Below are 22,989 nucleotides of genomic sequence, written 5' to 3' on the forward strand. Positions count from 1 at the left end.
AAACCTTGTCCTGACGACAACTTTCTAAAAGCTAGGTGTTTACCCGTGTAGCACCTACCCGTCTGCTGGCTGTTGGGCCACCAGCCCAGGTCACAAGCCTGACAGTGGGCTTCGTCCACGACGATCTCATTCTCTTTGCACGGGACACACACCCAGCAGCACGTGATGCCATCTGACCCAACCCCCTCCTGCACACGTGAGGTCATGGTCAAAGGAAATACACCATACATATTCTTTAACTAATAATACTTCTCACCATTTTTCGGGATCGAATCATTAAATTAATAAAAGTAAATAACATCTATAGCAGAAGGAAAAATTTGTTTTAAATGCTTTTATAGAAGTTTTGGGTTCAATGCAGGTTAGAAACGTTGGATTCTAAAAGTGAAAAGTTTTGAAATGATTAATACAGAGAGAAATGTTATATCAGCTTCAGGGTACACACATACACACTGACTGGGGACAGAAATATAACACACATGGAAACATATACAATACACAGACATAAGCAGCAGTCAGCTTACATTCTCAACAACATACGCACATTCTATTATTTTAGAAGAAAATTCTGCCAGGCAATTTTTTCCCCGTGATTACATTTTCTCTTGTGTCTTCATCAAGTTCTGATAAATCTGCAGTCTAGATTCGTGGTGCTGATCAAGAAAATAGGGGCCAAAATTCAATATTCCCAAACTGACTTGCCCGGTGTCATTCTAAATCACCTCCATTTTTCCCCCGCCCCGTAAGTGGTGGGGAGACGGGCTCGGTGGGCAGGAGAAGGGAGTCGGTTTCGAAAATGAAGGATTACCGCTATTGACGGGGACTAATAGCAGCTCGGGGGCAGCTGGGTCCCTCCTACTAACCTTTACAAACCCAACTTTGCAGGGCTCACTGCAGGCTGACCGGAATGCTTTGGTGTGGTCTTTGCCGGGCCAGTAGATGGCGCTCTCGTTCAACTCCAGGTTGCCCATCGTCCATCGCCCGATGGTGACGTATTTATAGGTCAGGTTATTGTCGGTCGTGTAGTACGGCTGGTAATTCAATATCTCGTAACTGCCACAGAAAACAAATTCTCCCTGTGGCGTGTTGGTTCTGCTTTGATGAACACTCGAGTTCAGTCATGCACGAACAAATATCGGTTTTGTCGTTAATACGCGAGGATGTGTTTCATGTTAACTGTCTGCATCAATCTTGCACACAAATTTCAATATAACAATAAAAGGGCAGACAATCAAAACTTTAGCACTCGTGTAGTTTGCGTACACGCGATCGAAACAGAGATCACCATCAAAGAATCATTAAAAAAAAAACAGAACTGAGGTCGTATGTCTTAGGATGGAGGAAGGAGGGGGATAAACAACAGAGGCGTAAACAATCCCTTTGAATTTTTTTTCTTGTCCCTCTCTCTCTCCCCTCACGTTTTCCCATCGCTTTGTCTCTCCCCTCTTTCCAGTACAGGTAGTCCTCGACTTACGACGGGGATCCGTTCTTAACGCGGCGTCGTAAACCGAATTTCGACGTAAGTCGGATCCTACGTTCATACAGTACTGTACCATAATAGCAGTACAGTACTGCAAACACTTAGCCTATCCAAACACCTATCCTAACACAGTACCCTACATAATTATCAATCAACATAAGTACAGTAAAATATTGTAGTACACTACGCTTTGTTATCACTGTCGCTTTCATAGGAGCAGATGCTGTCACGTGTTCAAGTATGCGATCTTTATCCTTGATAATCGTAGCGACAGTCGAACGACTAAGTCCTAATGACCTGCCAATTTCTGTTGCTGTTTCCCCTTCTCAGATTGCCTTATTTTATCCACTTTCACCTCCATGGTGATGGCCTTCCTTTTCTTTGATGCACTGACCTCGTAAGTCGGAATGAGCGTCGTAACCACGAAACGACGTAACTCGAGACCGTCGTAACCCGAGGACTACCTGTACTCTAGTATCCATCATTTTCCAGCCTGGGTTCAACCTCTACCTAATCTGTGTCAACTAGCTAGGGGGCGTAATTCAATTTGCACGCTATATAACACAAAGCGAATTCACAGTGACGAGAGTTCTTCTCCCTTACTACCCCCGTGCCTCGTAAGAAGGGGAGGGGAAGGTTGGGAGGGAGCTTGTTCAAAGGTTCGCAAGCTTGCAAGCAGGCCCCGTTTCTTTTCGCTTGACGAAAGATAAGAGCAGAGGGCGCTCGTCCGAGCCTCACTCGGGTTCTCAACACATCGATGAGCCGGGTCCCTGGCAACCCTGCTCCTCGCCAGTGTAGGAACAGAATGTCGGATAGTGATGCTGGTTACAGCAGCTGGGTCTTGTTCTGCACATCATCATCATCTCCTCCAACTGACATCACAGTCATTTCACCGGTTTGTTCCTTCCGGCTTGGAAATGTTTTCTCGAACTGTCGGTTTATTGTGCTTAATCCATCTTTTTTTTTTTTAATCGCGATTGTGGTGAGATTTTAATATAATTTGTGAATATTAAATCTTGAATTTCTTTAAAAGCATTATCAATTTAGCAACAGATAAATGATCTTTGTGATGGCTTAAATGCCTTACAAAAAGAAGAAATAAAAGGAGAAAAAAATTAAGTTTAAGAAAAAGCCAACAAACTCAGCGCCTTTCCGTGTTATCTCTATTTTGTTATCTTGGTCTTCAAAGCTTTTCTCTTCTGTTTCGCACACGGATGAAAAGAAGATGGGGGGAATACAGTTATAAGAATGGCCTAAGCTGTATCAAAGCCATCAGTCACGTTTCAGGTCAGAAATATTTGGCGACAACAGATTGTAAACTCTCTCCCAAGTAGCTCAACCCTTGATGGTGGTGTGTCGACTCTGAATAACTTGTAAACATGTGCCCCATAAATGCTGGTCATTATTATCAACATCAATTTATTGAAAGGAAGAACACAGAGAAAAAGAGGGAAAAAAAACACAGGAGGAGAACAAAAAGAAGAAGTGGAGGAGAACAAAGTCGCAGGCCCTATATGTTAATACAGACAGGTCTACTGCACTGAATCCAGTTTTCTTAACAAAAAAATACCGGCTAGTGGTTCACACAATTTTCTCCTTAAAGATGTTTTACCAGTATTTTTGTGACAGCCAAACCTTCCCAGCTATGCTAACTGCGCTCTGCTCTGCATCGCAAGATGGAGGTAATGTGAATGTGTCCACAGCATGGGGTGGGCGTGACAGACACCAATGAATAAACGACTTTGTGACAAGAGTTAACGGATGGTTTGAGGCATGTCTTCAAAGAGAAAAACCCACCAACAGCAGGTAAAAATCATGTTGCTGTTTACAAAACTGAGTAATGGCCTGCAACAATTTATACATTATTCAGAGAGCAATTAAGGGGCAAAACAACAAGGTCCAACAATTGCTAGGCTTCAAAGTGGGGACTGAATGCTGGTTTTCAATCTGGGCACGAAGCCAAAAACCGTTACAAACTTGTATTTCTGAGACAACGATGATTAGTTCTACTTAACTCTGTGTGTGTTTGTGTGTTTTCTACCTTTAGAGATGTGCGGGTGTGTGTTTATTCAACTGAATCAAGTAAGTATTTATTAAACAATTAAATATATATTGCACTATATAGGCTCGCACATTTAAAACAATATATATATATATGTTATACTCTTCAGATATAATTAGTAATACAGATTGTGTATAGAGACGCATGGCATTTATCAAAATAAACAATATTCGTATTCGCACAGAAGAGAATCTGTCAGTTAAAGCACAGCCTAAGTTTTGATATGTAAACAGTGATTTTCTCTTTGCCTGGGTTGTGTTTCAAGAATAAAGACAATGATTCCGACCTGCCACTGTGCGTGACCAGTTGAGCTCGTTCGAATGAAACACTTATACAGCTTTCCCCAGTTGCCTATAATTTTCTCCTCTGCGCGGCTGTCCATCCTCTCCTGTTCCTACACTATTTATTTTCTTGTCTTGTTTTGCTCTGTTGTTTCTTGTTTTGTTTGATTTGGTTTTGTTTGAATTTGTCTTTTTTTGTTATTTCTGTTTGCGTTAAATCTCTCTTTGCTGTAACCGATTCCTGACAAGTGACAGTCAAGAAATATAGATGTTGACTCACGAGGGAGACAGGGACGGTGGAAGAGTGAGAGAGAGGGAGGGAGCTAGAGTGGTTGGATGAGTAACTGTGTCTCCTGCATATCATCTCTCAGGAGACACAGCTCATAGTTGGTGAGCAGCAACAACATGGCACTAAAGGGATGTTGCTGATCTCCTGATGTCTCTCTTTTACTTTGTGTCGGATCCTGCTTCCAATGTCTCTCTCTCTTTCTCACTACTTATTAAGAATCTACAGTTTTAAACAAATGCTTTTGTTCTATATATCAAATAACAGTTTTTAATATTGATACTTTTTGTGAATTTTAATGTGCCAATTATTTTTGTTTGGTGGGTGGATATTTTATGTTTGCGTTTTCCATGATGCATATCTTTTCATTTAGACAAGCATGACTTAGCTTTAAAGAAGTAAATTATCGGATGGGCATGCTGGGATGCAGATAAATCAGCTTACTAGCCAGGTGGGTCCCCGTTGATGTCAAAATGAATGTCCTGGCCGCTGTAGCTGACGAAGGACACGTTTAGTAGGTACTCCAGGAACAGAGTGCCGTTGACAGGGGTCATGCGCGGGCACAGTCCAGGCTTTCCGCCGCACAGGTCGCGGTGCATGTCATCCAGAGCCCTCGCCATAGTCTCCACGGCGTTGGCTACGAAAGCTCAGCTTGGAATCCTGGTCCGAGCCATGCAGGGACTCGTTGCCTGAAACACACATTCTGTGAGTCAGTCTCCTCTCATGACCTGATCGCAGACACTGAAAAATAATTTATCACCGCAGGTTCGCCTTTAAACCTAACCTCGGGTTGGTCTTTAACAAATGATTGTCTCCCCTGCTAGAGTCGATGTACAGTAACCGCTGCTTTGCTAGAATAGTTTTTCTCTAACGTACTCGAAAATCTCTACATTTAATATTTAAGTAGCAGATCAGCTCTCGCACATGACATGGGTAAATGAGGAATTCAGAGCTTGAAACACGACTCCTGCTGGAGTAATTAATTACCTGCCCGAAAGCAAACCTTTTCTCAGAACTCAGCTCAGCCCTCGCTGGATTATGAACCCATATAAACGTGGTTTTTGGTTCAAATAACAGGGTTTAGTATGCTTTAAGGCCATAATTTCCCCCTAAACCGGAGCGAAAAATGCTCGTGTATCTTGATGATTTTCTGATCACGAATACGAAATAAGATTTGAAATATTTATTCAGTTACTATTCAAATACATTACACACACGACATGCAAAACTGATTTATATAATATATGTTATATAATAAATAGTATATAGATGTTTACATGAAAAGGTGTTTCTTTTTTGTGTCTATAATAATAAATTTAGTTTCCTGATATATTCTTGTGTGTAAACATTAGTATCTGAAGTCTCCAGGTAGTGAGTATTAGAATGTATTAGAATACATCTTAATCACACACACAAAGTTACTCACACGCATACACAAACAGAGAGATAGAGACAAAGAATTAAAGACATGACAGAGTTAGGAAAATGAAGATATTTCTGTTTTTATGAATCACTATCAATGCTAATCTTAGTAAATATTTTGCATCTTACACTTTTAAAACTTTTCTATCATCTACACTTTGTTTTCCTCAGTCTTTGGTGTCTACAAATTGTTTACCCAGGCAGACTCAGTGCTGAAAGGTCAGACACCACTCTCCTGTCTGTTTTTGATACCTCCTTCCCTTCATTACCAACCTCTGTAGTCACCCGCTCCCTCCACCCATTCACAGCCAGATGGAGGGGTGTCTGGTATCCCCAAGCCCTGCATTAGCAGCTCTGGTCCTCCACTAAAACATCAGCAGGTGATCAATCAGTCCTCTGTCTCTCATTGGCCTATAATCCTCACTGTATCTCCCAAGCACTTATCACGCAGTTGCCTGTCTCAGTAATCCGAACTCCCTCACTTTGCGACAATTTCGATTTATTCCCTTAAAAACTCGTTCTGTCAGTGCTTTGGGACCACGTGAGTAGTAGTCACCCTCCGGCAAGATATCCCTGGTCTACATCCGGGCTGTCGGTACCCGTGTGTCTGTTAGCAAGCACATTGTGGCTTCTCAACTGCAATATTTTGCAGACAACCCTGTGTGGCAGTCCTGGTGGCAGTGTGCTGCTGCTTTATTTCATACAGTCCCTCCACAAATAATTTTTGACAATTTTTATCGGGTTGTCAGCATATGAAGTGACAATAAATAAATGTTGTAATGTATCAGCAAATGAAAAATGTTACATCAGGAGTATCTTTGTCCCCATGATTGCCATTATTATTATTATTATTATTATTATTATTATTATTATTATTATCTGGGTAGGGAGAAGGAGCTGGGACTTTGTTCATCATTTAGTCTGCCATTGAGCTTTGATGTGTCATCGTCGATAATTTTCTCTCAGACAACACGGTCTGAGTTTATTGTCCAAGAAAGAGATACAAAACATTCATCAAGTACTCCCTTCATCGAATATTTTCTTTTTCTCTCTACACCACTTTCTTTCTTTCTAACCTTCTCTCTACCTCTCTCTCGCGCTCTCTCTTACTTCTTTCTTTCTCTCACTCAGTGACTCCTTCCTTGATTTCTTCGATATTTATTACTGTCCATTTTCACAATCTTAACGCACCTCGGATGCTAAGATCTTATCAGCTTGCCAGGAATCTCTCATCTGTGATGATAATGCTGACAGCGACACCTAGCCACTGCCAGCGAGCCCCTTATAATACTAGCATTAGCTAGTAAGCTCCCTCCTGCCACACTCTGTTTCCTCCACACTCACAGCCGCGTGGAAAATAAATATCCAGTAGGGGGGACAGGGGGTGAGCAGACGAACAGGATGCATTTCTTTTGGAGACAAAAATCAAACATCTTCGGAGCTGTGCTTTTCCTTCCTTGGACTAATATGCCGGACTTGCACACGTTTGATCCACTCTTGCATGCAGCAAATCTCTTTTAATTTCCGACTCCAGTTTAATCTTGGCATCCAATTTGTTCTCAATAGAATCGCCTGGAATCTCGTTGCCTCTCGGGCAAATATAGGCGGAGGGAAGAGCTCGCGCCGAGATGTGACAGCAAATTTCCCTGCCTGGACTCTCTCTCTCTGGCTTATGGATGCTCTATGACTGATTAAACCAGCACATTTGGGCAGCTGGATCCATGCAGCTGCAGCAAGCAGAAGCCTGTCATGGAAAACAGGAATGTGGGAATTGTATGCTCAGATGTTTATGCTCTCTTTATTTGTCTGTGTACTGTGTACTGCCGGTGATGAGTTCTGCCAGAAAAGGTTTAGCTTGCTTTCGGCCAAGAAGGGTTTACTCCTCATCCGAGTAAATGTAATTTCTGGACATTCCATGTTCGACTTAATTTGGCGAACATCACTGTATAAGTTATAATCATCAACTGTTGAACATTGCACAAACTGATATATAAAATATATATAGTTCATGTTTGCCTTCTATACAATTGTGTATCTTGTATCGTTGACTGTTAGTTCATCTGAAAGGACGAACACATGAAGATGGATTCATTAGTAATCAATGGTGGCTTACTTCTTACCCCATTATCCCAACTTGTTTGATGAAAGTTTGGGTCTGCTGAATGTGTTTGTTGAAAACCTAGACAAACTCTTCTTCACGCTTTTGCCGACGGCGATCCTTTCTCGGGATTTGATTGATGGATCTCCAACTATAGTAGATAAGACAAAGACATATGTACCTGTTCACAGAGTGTCTCCTGGAGCTCCACAAGGTTTCATCAAGAGCCATCATCAGGCGGTCAGCAGATGACGCATCGAGTTTCATCAGACTGCCCGGCCTTGCTTCCCAGACTCATACTTTGCTTTAGGTTCTGGTTAAATATCAAAGTCCTCTTCCTGTCAGACAACAGAGTACCCCGGGTTCGATTTCAAATGAGTTATTCGCCAGGCTTGAGATGTTCGTGCTCACGTGGTTAAAATCCAATCAAGCGGATTGTTGACAACTGGCTCTCCAAGGACATGCAGAATATCGGAATTGTCATCGGTTCCAATATCGAAAACAAAGATAAACGTATTCTGATAATTTTAAACAGGATGCCAGATGCACTTCTGAATCACTTCAGCTGCAATTCCCATTAGAGCAACAGCAGAAATGCACGTGCATTTTACAATATTCAATAAATGATGTGATTGAACGCAGGTCCATGTGCCTAAGAGAAGATTTGCTCAATGATTGAGTGATAAAGGAAGATAAAAGAAAGATGATTTTTTGTAAGAGGACGCCAGGCGGTCTGCTGTGGTCAAATTAGGTTTAATGTGGCTTCAGCAGGTCATGTGACCAGTCAGGGGTTGACAGGCATTGCTGACTTTTGTTCTGCAATTAAAATTAAATATTTGTTTCTTTTAACAACGAGAAAAAGACCGAAGGTGGGCATGGTCCTAATCAACCAGTCATCAAGTGCCTCCGCCCACACAATGCATATTTATCCGCCGCAAGACGCTGTGGCTGTCTGTAGATGAACTGCCCCCCTCGACTCGGAGGGCTTTCCCCGTCCACAAGAGACTTTTCTAAGCCCCATGTCTGGGCACATCGCCGCGACCCCATTTTTTTGTAACTGCCATCACCTGGATTAGACGCCTCGCTCGCGGTCCCGTCTGGAGATATGAAGGAAAGGGAAGGAAGAGCATGTCACGTGACCGCGGCGAGTTTAATGTGGCGGTCACGTTTGACCTCTGCTTGTGCGCGTGGGCCGACTGATACAGCAAAGGGTCCTGTAGTCTGGGTGCAAACTGGGATAGGGAAACATGAGAGTACAGCCAGTAGCACTTTATGACTTTCCCTTATTTTTGTCTCGGAAAATGACGACGCTGTATCATTTTTAAAGTCTCCTTCGTTCCTTCCGTCTTTCTTTCTTCGTCCCCCCTCTATCTCTCATGTCTGTGTTTCTTGACCCCCATTCAGGCATGACTGCTCCTTGTTATCCACAAATTGAGCTGTTTGGCTCCGTTTATTTGACTATTACAACGATGCCATATTTTTCACCATTCTCGAAGACGACAATATAAACGACATTTCTGAAGACAATCTAGACGAAAACGACATGCGCGATACATCATTGGGGGAAAGGATAACTTTTATTACATCTGTCTGGATGTTGATATCCACTGAAGCACTGGTTGTGGGTCAGCATGAATCTTCTGTACACGATAATGTGTTGCTGAACACTAGTACTTCCTATGACATTGCAAACTTTATTTCCAAGTGATTTTATTCGGGCACAGCTCTTCCGACTTCCAAAACGAGGTCTGGTAGGCCTAATGGTTACGAGAAAGAAAGGGTGAAAGTTCTGAACAAATGGTGACAGATATGGCAGCTAGTCTGTCGTTTCTTTTGTTCGGAGGAAATGAAAAAAGGAAAATTTAAAAGGTTTGGATTTGAAAAATTCTGGAAGCGGAAGATACACAATTTCAGTGTATGAGTTGAGTATATGGTAGACCTGAAGGTGTTATGTTAGAATTTCTTAAAGTGAGTGGAATTTACTGCCTGTCACATATAACCATATTACTAGTGGGTTTGTTTAAATGTCCTCCGACAACATAATCATCACGGTGAAGTCGCACATTATAAAAATGTTTCATTAAATAAGAAAAATTATTTTAAAGAGAATTCAAAATCATAAACCTAAAATTATAAATATAATGGCATGCAATATATTAACACGAAACATAGCAAATTATACAGGTTGGTGAAACAAATGTAAGAGATGCACACCATTGTGAAATATGCTCACAGGAAAAGCATATTATACAGACTGGAGATGTGCATATGAAATAGATATGTACATGTCAGTATTAGACATATGGACAAAGCAAATTACACAGGTTGGGGACACGGAAATTAAAAAAATACTGAGCAGTGTGCAAAATATTCACACGAGGTAAATCAAATAATACAAGTTGGTGGAACAGAAAAGTTAGAAACATGAGTGTTCACGCTGAATTAACTACCCAAGAATATGGAGCAAAGAAACTAATTATTGTAAGTGACAGAAGTCCCACATGTTAAAGGTGTATGGAAACAAACATCAAAATAACTCTAACTCTGTGATAATCTATTGCTTTTGGCCATTCACACAGTTAACAAAGCTTGACTACCATGAACAAGTTCCAAAATGGTAAAACTCCATTGGCATCATGTTAACAGTCACACCGCGGTGCAACATAAACACATCAAAAGCTGAATTTAGAAGCAAGAATCCGATATCAGTTTTGTGATTTTTGTAAATTCTTTGTTAATAGTAAATATGGAAACCTAAAGGGAATTCAAAACCAAGTTTTCTGGACTTTTTCATTCACACACACACATACTGTAAATATGTTTCTTGAAACATTATATCGAACTCTTGGCCTCTTTCTGGTCTCAGGATGGTGCTTCTGGGAATAAGGTCTTTCAAATTGTTGATGTTTTAATGAGATGTGGTAGATTGCAGCAGTTGTTGTTATAAAGCCTCAACAAGGCCTTTTTGTAGTCATTTACATTTTATTTTTCTATAATGGCAGGCAAATAATATTCAATTTCTGAACAGTAAATAAAGTCAAACACGAAGTTGTTTCTAGAGTCACGAAACATAAGCAAGGGTAATTCCCGGGGCCTCCCCTGGGGCTGCTGCTCGTTAGACCCAGATCATTCGTGTAAACATCAATATTTTTGGATTTCGGGCACCCATCGCTCAATTTCCTCTCATGCTTTTAGTTCACCGATTAGTATAATTCTAATAACAACACACGTTAAAGACTCTCGACAGGTTCCATACACAACAACAGAATATGTTTGTGTTTCTGTGCTCGTGCGTGTGAGTGTGAGAGGAAGAGAGAAAGAAAGAGGAAGAAAGAAGCAATTGTCCATACGGTCCCAACTGCACCAACATGTGTGGCAACTGCTCTAAGGAAGCAACATGTAACATCATAACAGAAAAATGTTCACAGAGCTGCATGCCTGGACATGGCAGTTGCACAGATGGCATGAGTTCACAAGACACTTGCAGCAAATGTAGCAACACAATATGTGTAATATCTGTAACAGCAGGTGTGAGACAGGATGTGCTGCAGGATACCAATCACCTTTATGGAAAGAAACTTTGTAATAGGGATTCGTTTGGCCCCGACTGCTCCGAGGAAACAACTTGCAGCATCGTATCAAGGAGACTGTCCACAGGACTGTAAATCTGGATATCAAGGAGTTTTCTGTAAACAAGTATTTTTACTTACATCTGACAACAGCGGGAAAGATTCAAGCAGTGTGGGTCTCGTTGCTGGAGCTATTTCGGCAGTATTGGTTGCTGTGTTGCTAGTATTTTTGGGGTTTTTTTTGCGATTTATTTATGACATATCGACAACGACAAGCACCCTGTCAACAACCCACAGCTACTGGCTTCTCACAGTTGCTGCAAACAATATCTAATCCAGACCCTCCGGCAGGTTCAAGTGTCCCAGAGCCTGCAGAGTTCGATTGTCATTGCACATGTATTATATTTGTCTTTCTGAAACGTTTACTCTTGCAACATTGTATTCAGTTAAAACCAGTCAGCAATGTGTCCCTAAAAAAATATGTGAACTAAACTGCGCTGTAAATATTTTTTTTAGTTTGTCCATAGTGCAGGGATAAGGCGCGTGCGTGCTGATAGCAAAGAAGTGGGTGGACTTGCCAAAAAAAAAAAAATAAATAACCATCAACTATGCCTGATGCAGAGTATTTATTTCATGTTGAAACCCATCCTGGCGCCGCCTGCATGAACTGGGGGTATCTGGTTGCCTCTGAAATAGCCTTCCCTCTGATCCACTGTGCATCCCCAAGAGGGAATCTTGCAGCAGAAGCTAGAGGATCCAAATGAAAGTCAACTTATAGGGTATACTCAGACCTCTGAAGTCTGTAGCTATGTAAAGAATCTCTTACTGATTCGGGTCAACCACTAAATTGAAAGCACGTTTACCTCCAGACCCTATAAAAGATGTCCCTCAGACCCTTCAGTTTTGCTTGTCTTTTATGTATGCTTAGACAGACAAACATACAAACGGACCTACAGAAAGATAAAAAAAGTTTATGCAACCTTCAACATCGAACCTATGTCCACAGATGAGCTAGAACGATATGTTGGTTTAAAAATAGTGCAAAGAGCAGAATAGATAATCACTGACTTGATGACGACTAGAGCAATCCAAGTAAAGATAGCAGTACATCTTCCTTGATGGCCTCAGAGCAGACAATGTGACACGAAATCGCATCAAAGACAAGAAGTACCAGTGAAGATGGTGCGACAACTGGAAGCTCTCACTCTGCGCCATCTTGGAAGCTGGAGGACTTCGTCGGTGTTGCTTGGGGAACAGCACGATTGGTCTTAGAAAGGGGCATCACTTGTGCAGACTGACAATACATACATCCAGTTGATCATTAATTATTTATCTCTCCCTGTCCGTAGGCAATTTTGTGAGGGGAAAGAAGCTAGGCGTGGACCGACCGACATCCGATTACATGACTAATTGAAGGACTAAATGAATGAATATATTATTGAGAGTATTAATGATTATGGTAAGATTCTTGCCTATAAATTAATTTCATCAGTAAAATTCGCCTGCTTTCTGCATACCAACATCCTTAGAGCTTTTACTACAGATACAATAATCTCAGATTCAAAGTGTCTTACACCAACATGAGACTTATTTTAAATGTGATGTTCTCTAGCAGACATTTTATATTTTGTTATTATTCGTTATTAATTGTTAACAATGGCGGGTAAAGAAGACCTGGATCTCAAGATTCGAAGTACTTGTCAAATGAGAATCAAAACCGTTTATGGAAAGCACTGTAGCAAGGCGAGGTCACCAGCACAGGTCACGGGGAGCAAAAGTCACTAGGTGCATGACGGGAAATGTGGCCACGCGCGGCTGGGACACATTTGCGCTAATGAGGCTCTCCTTGCTCAAGGGACATTACTCGTATTAATTGGTCTGGATTGCCTCCTCTCACCGGGATTTTAGCTTTACAGGAGCCAGGAAGTTGTATGCGATTTTATGTTAACTTCTCAACACTGCGCGTCACGGTTCAATATGTCCACCATCGCTGCGGACAGAATTTTCGACGAACTTTTCTCGTTGGAGGAAGAAAAATTAGGCTTTTTTTTTGCATTATTTTTGTCTGTACTCTAGCTTGAACAGGCATTTAGTTCAATGTCCTTCTCTCTTAATTCAGCTAAAAATGGAAACACACTTTGCAAGTCTATAGGTAACAGGACCTTCGTGAAAGGATCCAGAACATTTCTCCTCGAAGGATGCTTGGAATTTTAAGAAACGGAATTCAGAAATTCTGTCAGTTTGAACAATTTTCTTATCAAGAGCTTTTATTTCTGTTCTTTCTGCATTTTGTAAAACCGTTTATACCAGCTTTAAAATTACAATCTTTTTGTTACGAAGCCAGCGGCGTTTGAAAAGAAAGGGAATCATTGGTTTTCACTTGCTGCCATGCTGTGAGATCGAATGTCACAACATCGCTGCTGCTCTCCACAAACAAGAGATGGCTGGATACACTTCAATTAACTGTCATCTTCATTTCGTCCTTGTCTTAAGTTATAGATCGTGTCTACAGGGCGAGAGAGAGTTTTGTTTGCGCACGGTTAAGAAACATGCATCGATCAAAATCAACGGTAAATGGCTAGCACTGATGATGTTTCCGATTTTTAACAGTTGTTTGTTAGTTCTCTTGGATTTTCTGACTCGAGCTGTGCCATGATTCATCGTCTATTTGTTGATCGTAGTTCGTCCCTCTTTTTAAAAGTGCTTTCAGCTTAGTAAGGAAACAGCCTCGTTTTCAACAATTATTTTGTAATTCTTCGCAAGCGGTTGAAGTCTTGTCAAATGTGCTTACTGAAAACGCTGCATAATCAAAATTAATTACATTTTTCTATATAAGTTTAGAATTCACTAACCGTTACCTATTTTCCTTTTCTAGGAGAGAGAGAGAGAAAAAAGGTGCAAAGGGACACCGATGCGATTCTGGCTTCAGTCCAACGTAAAAGGAAATAAAATAGCATCCGGGGACTTTATTATCGGGGATAATACACTTGTACCGCTGTAGATGACCAGACCAAGGAGAGGCAAATCAGGTTTGGAGTTCAAGTTGTCGCCTTACTTTCTGCATTAGCCAAGATGGTTGTGGATGCCTCGGCCACTCTTTGCCGCGTAAAGCATTTCCGGAAGTTCATCGTTCGGCGCAGAGCCGGGACCTGGTTGTCTGCCCGCGCAGCGAATCCCAGATACTCTCCCTTCCCCAGCCATCAGGATGTACCCTGCTGTTTGCTCAGTCTAGCAGCACAAGCGGTCTGAAGGCGAGTTATGAATGCCCTATATGTCATAGTTAAGAAGATGTTTTTTTCAGTCTGAGTATATTTATGGCTTGTTTTCGTCCTCCGCAGGAAAAAAAATGTCTTTGAGGTTCTTAATAAAGCTAATGATGCACGGTAAGTCTTGAACGCTGTTAATGTTCTAGAACAAAGTCTCAGTCTGCTTACAAAGAAAATGTGAAGCTTATCATATTCTCCTTGCACTTGTTCAGAATATATTGGATGGGAACGGGAGTAAGTAACAGTGGTATAGCTAAATAGTCCCAGCTTCCAGGTGCTCTGAGAGTTGGAGTACAGCATATGTGTTTGTAGAGCTGACTAACGATAAACAGGTAGACAAACTGATGAGAAAATACCGAACGGAGAGTGTGATGGTGTTTGTCAATTCAATGTCCCTCCTTCACCAGTCCCTGCGACCGTAAAGTAGGTCCATACCAGTTCTCGGTAACCAGCCTCGGTAGGAAGAACTGCTGACATTCAACCGATTCAAATATCGTCTCAACTGACAGCAGCTATTTTCCATCGTGAACTCAAAACAATTACTGGTCGGGTAAATGGAACGGATATGACTTTGTTTTAGGACAGCCAATAAGCAACCATTCCCTGCGGGATTTTTCGACTGGTGTATTCTCTTCCATTTGTATATTTGATCCGAGCTTAAATAAAACTTCGCAAGGAGTCGCATTTCAGCATTGAAAATTTTTTGAGCACTTAAGCGAAGTACGATAATTGCGAGCGTGTTTTATGTTCAGAATCTTTCTCTGAGTCCTGCAGCAGTCTGTCCTGAAGGCCTGGTCCTCAAAAAGGTGTCCTGTCCCCCTGTGTGCAAAGTACTGCCGTAGGGCTTTCAATTGTGATGTGGTTAAAATTGTTAACCTGTATCATGAAGGAGCCTACCTGTGCAAGGTGTCTGGAATGCAGTGTTCCTCTCCTCCCCTGGCAGATAACATTTGAACTTTTGCTGCCAGAATTCGTTGAACCAAGGGTTCCTCTCGGAGGTGGTTTTGTTGGGCTTGAGGGAGGCGTAATGCTCGTCGAAGCCAGGGTAAGGGGGCGAGTGGAGCTTGACAGAGATGCCCCCAGCTGCCGTCTCCTCCTGCCCCCTGACCACGTCCAGCCGGTTGCCCCAACCATCGCTGCAGGACAGAAAATGGACAGTGATGTCATCAAACATGAAACAGCGCCCTCTTTGCCTTACTATTGTAAGATATTGTACATCATCATTGAAGCACAATAAATTGATATTGAGGTTAACAAGCATGAAGCAGCGCCCTCTTTGCCTGACTATTTTCCTGGAAAGACATTGCAAGCTATCGTCATTGTCAGGCTAATCGTTGTAATTAGTCTTCTCTTCCTTCTCTCTCTCTTAACCCCTTGTTTCCTACTCCCCATTCATTTTATGCTCTCGTTTCTTTTAATCGCTGTAATCACTGCTAGTCAGGGTGCAGTGGCGTAGGAAGATGATCGACTTTTTTGGGGTGGGTGGAAAGGGAGAAAGGTGGAAGGGGAACTTCCTGATGAAGTGAAAGAGGTTCATATACTTGACTCCTCAATATCTTCTTCGAGGGAGCGGTTGCCCCCACATGCTCCCCACCGGTTCCTGATGTCCTCATTGACCTGTCCCTACCCACTTATAAGTATCTTTTCAACAGACCCTGCTAACTTCAGGCGTCTCAATTCTTTTTGAAGTATCGCCTGGATTAACATCCGAATTCCAACTTTTGCGGGCAGTCTAAGCACCGACGGCATTTAACATTGGAAGGAAAAGGAATTCTCTCTCTCGCTTTTCTTTCTTTCCCTTTCTCTCTCTTCTCTTCCCACTCCTTCCACCACCCCCACCAACACCCCCCCCCAAAAAAAAAAAAGAAAAACAAAAAACAAACGCGCGTATCTTAGATGAGATGATAAGATAAAAGCTTAGATGATAACAGGAGAAACATTTGCTTCAAATCACTAGAGTAGTTTCCCCTCCACCGATTAATGTTAGCGACATATTCAAATCCATCTGCACCAATCTGTTGCCATTATAAGAGAAAGGAAGGGAGGCTGTTTTTGAGGTCTGTCGGTACAAACATTGCCACGACATCAACTCGCTAAGCGAAAAGCGATGTTAAGAAAGTTGAGGACCTTAGCTAACTTCTGAAAAGACTTTTTTTCCCCTCTTTCTCTCTCCTATTTCCCGTCTTCCCATCTTATAGCCACCTCTACAACACTCTCCTCCCGTTCCTTTTTTTCCCTTGCTCGTCGTCGAGTGTTGTGTCGGGGTCAGAGGTCGATACGGTGTTAGGTTCGGCACTGAAGTCACGTCTGGCATCTGTTGCAGTGACAGTCACCTAACACCTGCTACAACAATCAACCAACATCTGCTGCAACACTCACGTCTGACCGTTGCGACAATTCATCTCACACCTGCTACAAAATTCCCGAGCAGAAAATAGAACAAAGTTTTCCCAATGTCTGATGGAATATTTCGTTTTCTTTGTGAATTCGTTCCTCCTCCATAACTGAGGTCTGCACAAGTTAAGGATTCAAAATGTAATAATGGATAATGTTTACTAAATCAGCAAACTTTATGCTGAACATTTTTTGTCATTAAAAAAAAAGGGATTTTTCAGGCAAAGAGGTGACTCTTAGTAGGTTGCACGCAGAGACAACAGACTTATCATCAGTTTACAGTGTAAACAGATATTAATTCTCTACCCACCCGTATTTTATGTAAGATCAACGTCACTTTCCTTTTTCTTCACAAACATGACCATATCACATTTCAAAAATGGCGTTTGCACTGTTTTTGTTTGTTTGTTTTGTTTGTTTTTTTTGTTGTTTTTTTTGTTTTTGTTTTTTTTTTACAGTCAGTTTCGAATTTAGAAAGCTACAAGCATTACGGAGATAGAAACACTAGGGTGGATGACAAAACCTAAAACAGAGGAAACAGAAAAAAAAGCAAGCGAAGTTTAAAGAGCAGGCTGTATCGACAGTAGTGTTATTTTTGGTGTGGAGACGAGGGCCATTAGAGGATGGTCATATTCCCGGTGTCATATTTCCGCCCCTGTATAACGTCTGGCGTTGCTGATGGCCGACAGTTGGTCACAGGACCAGCAGCCGCAGCCCGAGGGTCGTGCTCTTCCTCTCTCCCTTCCGCGCTCACCTTTACTGTTCGCGCATGCGCACTCAATGGCTCCTCGGCGGCCAACATCAAACGCAAGTTTCCTTGGCGTGCACGGAGCGGCCGTCCTCGACAAGGGAGCCATCAAGCACGCTACGGCGGCTCCTTAATGAGTTTGCTCCTCGTAACGACCGTGAATCTCGTCAAGTTTACAACAGCCATCTTGTTCCATAATGAAGTGCGGTCCTTCTGTTGGTGGGGATTATAACTTCCCATTCCTCCCCAAGTTCCTCTGCCCTCTACCCTACCCTTAGCTCGGTATGAATGAAGCTGATCTTCGCGAGTGACGGTGAAAGGTCGAGGTTGACCTGTGACCTTCTGCTCGACCCCATTGACCTTCTGGTGCAGTGCCCATCTCCTCTCCCTCGCTGCCTTACCTTTCCCGAAACCTCTATGGAACTAGGTACCCGCTCCATTGTTGGGTCACCCTAGAGAAGTCAGTCTGGACGACGATGTGTATAAACTTCAAATAAACATTTATCTCCAGTCAACTACGCTCATAATACAAACATTTTTTTTCTGAAACCAGATAAAGAATGACTGCATGAGCATAAGTATGGACAAATAATCATTCAGACCTAAAGACACACCTACTGGCAAACAAATGAAGCATACATACAGACGGACACACAATGATACTGAAATACAAAAACATTATCCCACAGACACAATCCAACACAGATCGACTGACTAGCTTTCTGGAGTTAGTGATTAAATCTTTTATTAATTATACTACAGAGAATATATAGGTATAATTACACTCCATATATATAAAATAATGCTAAGAGTAACGATACTATGTATAATAGGGATAATTATAAGACAATAAAATACAGGGTTAATTATACTACTTTAATACTATACAGATGTAATGTTTTCCCTCATATCATCGTCTGCTTTACAATGTCTACTTTAGTCTTAGTTCTTCTGGAAAACTAAATGAATCCCGTTTTACAACCAGCCTCTTCCTCTATTTTGCTGCACAAAGTAATCCGAGCAACACTATAAAGATCTTCTATGAGAACAGAAATATTTTTCTCCTTCCTCTAATGGAACAATAAACGCACTTCCCTGGAACATACTGTCTGGAAACACAGAGAAATGATTATCTTAATGCCGGTAAAATACAGGCCGATACTTTTCAGCAAAGACCAGCGGCGGAAGAGGCAATTACGTCACACAAACTAAACCCTCCGGACCGTTGGTCGCTACCCGTTGTCTGATGATGCATTTCGCGTGACCACCCAGCGTAGAGCGGTTAAGTACGCCTCGTAAACTCCATACTGGCCGGTGAGTGAACCAGCTTTTGAGTTTTTTTGTTTCTCATCGTCGTCCTATCTTTTCCGTCATCCATTTAGACATGGCTTCTGCTGCACTACTGAACTCCTCCTCATCAATCACGAGGGGACGTCCTTAAAGAAAATCGATGTTGTGAACTACAAAGTGGATGTAATGAAGCTCTCTAGAGTTTGCCTTTAGTGCCGAGGGGAAATGTCCACACGAGTCCAGAATAAATTAGCGATCAGTTACTAACAAGTTATCAGAACACACGTCTATTGTTAGTTTCATATGAGATGGATAGCGGAGTTGTAATTAGTTTATTTCTTACGAAAGAAGAGTACATTCACTTAAATTTGACACACGCTGACTGACACTACTAGTCACGCATGCGCTCTCTGGCACCGAACATTCCAGACACTCAGGCTTACGTCAGTCACACTCGCTCACAGACCTGCTAGAAAGGTCTAGACAGGCCTAGTCACAGCCGCGTGGCGGTTACCGGCAGGTCAGGCGGGGTCACCTACCCCACCGAAGCGCTGACGGTAGGCGACACATCACACAGACCGCTACCACAGTTAATTCGTTAATCTCATTTAATGCCTAATCAGCGACAAGAGATTTGTGATGTGAAGGAAAGTAAGATCTTGACTTTTTTCCAAAACTCAATTGGGAAAGGCTAACATCTTGTGAACCCTGAATTTTTGAATTGATGTCCTCTAATGAACAAATCCATTTATCTAAAAAATATTTGTACACTATGGTCAGCATTTAAGCCTGCCTTGCCAAAATAATATTACTTACTTTAAAAAAATAATTAAGTATTATTATCAGAGAAAATAAGTTTGTAGAGAAACCAATAAATGAAATGTAACACCTATAAAACTAAATTAACTAAACAGAAACAAAAAAAAACAAAAAAAAAAACAACAACAACAACAAAAAAGCGAAAAAAAAAAAGGAACGAAGGAAAAAAGTGGAAAAAAATTAACATAAACAACTCTCTCTTTCTCTTTCCTTCACATACACACCTACGCTATTGCTCATTCGCATGACAGTGCTTCGGTCTGAGCCAAGACAAACAGGACTTGTGTTTTTAACTGACACTGAGGGACTGTTGCAGGCGAAGCGAAGTCGGTCGATCACGTGACCACTCAAGCGAGGTTGCGAGGCGATTAGGTGAGTGTGTGCACGTTGCAAATATTTGATGCTTGAACCTGGCAACTGGCGGTCAAATGATAGAGCTGGTCAGGACATTGAGATGGTGGAGGGGAGGATGTAGAGTACCAGACTTGGATAAGAGCTCTCTAATGATGAGTTCTGTTTGCACGGCTCTTTCAAACTTCTTCTATTATTATATTATTATTATTATTATTATTATTATTATTATTATTATTATTATTATTATTATTATTATTATTATTATATGAATGTACTTAGGCGCATTGGTTTATGCCAGGCTACAAGAGTTTTAAATTTTCTCGAGAAACATTGAATAAAGCCTCAAGTCTCCATTTTTATCGAGCTGTAACAATGTTTACAGTGAGAACAGCCTTTCAGTGCAACGTGGAATAGGATATTTGCTTTCAGTTATGTCACTGTAGGCAAAAGGTAATATTTTATGAGGGGTCTGTACAGGTCATCTTGCAATCTGATGAGTGCAGTTTGTTGACAAGCTCTTCCGAACAGTTATCCACAGACACATGAATGATGGATGTGTGCAAGCACACACAAAATCTATACAAGGACTTGATGATGATGATGATGATGAGGAGGAGGAGGAGTCATCTCTACAACAGTGGAAACCCTGACAAGAACAGTACCTTCCGATGATGAGGAACTTTCCGTCGACCTTCTTGTCCTTCAGGGCCTTGAGCAGTTTCTGCACTGTGATGCCCTCGCAGAAGCAGATGACCACCGTGGCCTTAGGCGTCTTCTTCAGTGTCTCCACCACGCGGCCGAACTCCAGGTCGCTGTCCGAGCTGGCCACGCTGTCTGAGGAAGCGATGCACACGTTGAAGTTTCTGGCATTGTCAGTGAACATCTCCATGCCCCGAAGTCCATAGTTACCTGTGGGCGGGCGAAACGATAATAATAATAAAATACTAATACTAATACTAAGAAGAAGAAAAGAAGAAGAAGAAGAAGAAGAAGAACAACAACAACAACAACAACAACAACAACAACAACAACAACAACAAGAAAAGAAGAAGCAACAAGAAGAAGAACAACAAGAACAAGAAGAAGAAGAAGAAGAAGAAGAAGAGAAGAACAGCAAGATGAAGAAGAAGAACAACGAGAAGAAGAAGAAGCAGCAGAAGAAGAACAAGAACAACAGCAACAACAAGAACAGCAGCAACAACAACATCAACAACAGCAACAGAACAGAACCCTCTCAGATCGAGTGCCTACGGCGCTAAAAACATTTTAACAAATTCAATCAAATAGTATTTGCAGTCAGGTATAGAGTAACAACATGAACGGCATAAATAAACCAACCTAGCTGTGGGTTCGTCGATATTTTACTCATCTAGTTTATCACAAAAGGTCCTAAAGATAACACAGATGTACAATCTATCATCGCCACAATAAATAACCAGGAAGAGCTCCTCAATTTTCATTCCTTCAGAGATGTTTTGTTAAAGAGATTGAATTTCTCATGAGTCTAAGACACAGGATGTCTGGATCATGGTAAGAGAAGATGCTTTTACGGTAACTGAAGATGCATTTACAGTATGTCTTTTTCTTGGTAACAGACATATATATATAACTATGCGTTCGTAAGCACATATGTAAATAGAAGCAAATGTTTGCAACGCGACTTTATTAACCCTCAAAAGCAATTACAGGTAAGGTTAATAGGTGAGTACCTAGTGATAAGCAAATAATGTTCAATACAATGCTAGCAACTCGTAAATTCGCAACTTGTTGGCTTTCCAGACTAGCAGTCTACTCCCAAGTCTTCCAAACCTTTCACATATTGGAATGTATCATGGGATGTACTCGAGCCTGACCGTTTTACCTTTTTAATTAAGTTCTATTATTTTCTCTTTCCTTAACGCGTGATTTGCTTTATCACCATGCTTTTTTTATTTCAGTAATTTGCAAAAAACCCTCTAAATTTTAAGGTTATTAAAACATATTCAAGTGTATAAACCATACCAAAACAATGCTTACAAAGCATCATAGGACCAAATTGCTTTTTTGGTCTATATACCGGACTAAAACATTCAAATGCATATTCATTTGAAAATGAATATTTCACTACGCACCACGTTTATAAGCTTTCTATATATTTCAGATAGTATCCTTAACTTTCTTTTTTTTTTTTTTGGTTAACTTGCTTCCACACAATCACAGAATCTCACACAGTGACGATCATCCTCTCACAGAGGTCTGGAGATGAAGGAAATGAAGGCCCTGCACCCCAAATGGCCATCCCTCCCCGACACTCTTGGAAACCTCCATCGACCTAATTGAACGAGAGTATCCTTCTGGGGTCCTGGCGAGGGCGGGGTGCTGGAAGACCCTCCCTGAGGCTCCAGCGACCATAAGAAGCGACCATTAAACGCCCATCGCTCAAGCCTCCCGTGTGATTAAGTCCACGTCTTCCATTAATCAGTTTGCAGGTTCTGGCAGACATTTGTTAACCCAAACATTTTCGTCTCGTGAAAAGTTCTGCTCGCGCAGTCATCCTGACACAGCTCTCAATACACCAAGATGCCCGACTGTTCCAAGAATGAACACCTCTTCTCGTCAGGTGTAAATCATTGAACTGACCTTTTGTAAGCTCCTGTATATGAACTTGCTGGTTCATTGCCTACAAAAGTAATGTCACGATCGTTACCAACGGCTTAAACTTTATACTGACATCAAAGTCCAATTACTGGACAGCTCGACTTATGATATCATGTCAGATTCTATCAAAGTTGGTCTGGTTAGTGAAGCTGTAAAGTTAACATACCCCTGCTGTTAATAAGATCTGGTAGATGTAGGGTTTGTAGAAAGACAATCAGCAAACATCTCGGAAGCATGTAGACCCTAACGAGATGTTCGAATGATCGCAAGCCGTTGATAATGA

At 41.6% G+C, this 22,989-nt stretch overlaps 1 protein-coding gene across 1 annotated transcript in view; it reads right to left on the reverse strand.

Annotated features, from left to right (window-relative positions):
- The window catches only part of LOC112566102 (metabotropic glutamate receptor 1-like), a 75,670-nt gene that overhangs the window by 12,661 nt on the left and 40,020 nt on the right, over nucleotides 1-22,989 (reverse strand). Inside the window, 6 exon segments of the mRNA XM_025242068.1 lie at nucleotides 59-188; nucleotides 864-1,053; nucleotides 4,554-4,756; nucleotides 4,758-4,798; nucleotides 15,362-15,600; nucleotides 20,732-20,978. Coding sequence (XP_025097853.1) covers nucleotides 59-188; nucleotides 864-1,053; nucleotides 4,554-4,756; nucleotides 4,758-4,798; nucleotides 15,362-15,600; nucleotides 20,732-20,978 — 1,050 coding nt within the window.

Source organism: Pomacea canaliculata, linkage group LG6 (genome assembly GCF_003073045.1).
Source record: "Pomacea canaliculata isolate SZHN2017 linkage group LG6, ASM307304v1, whole genome shotgun sequence".
Taxonomy (NCBI): domain Eukaryota; kingdom Metazoa; phylum Mollusca; class Gastropoda; order Architaenioglossa; family Ampullariidae; genus Pomacea; species Pomacea canaliculata.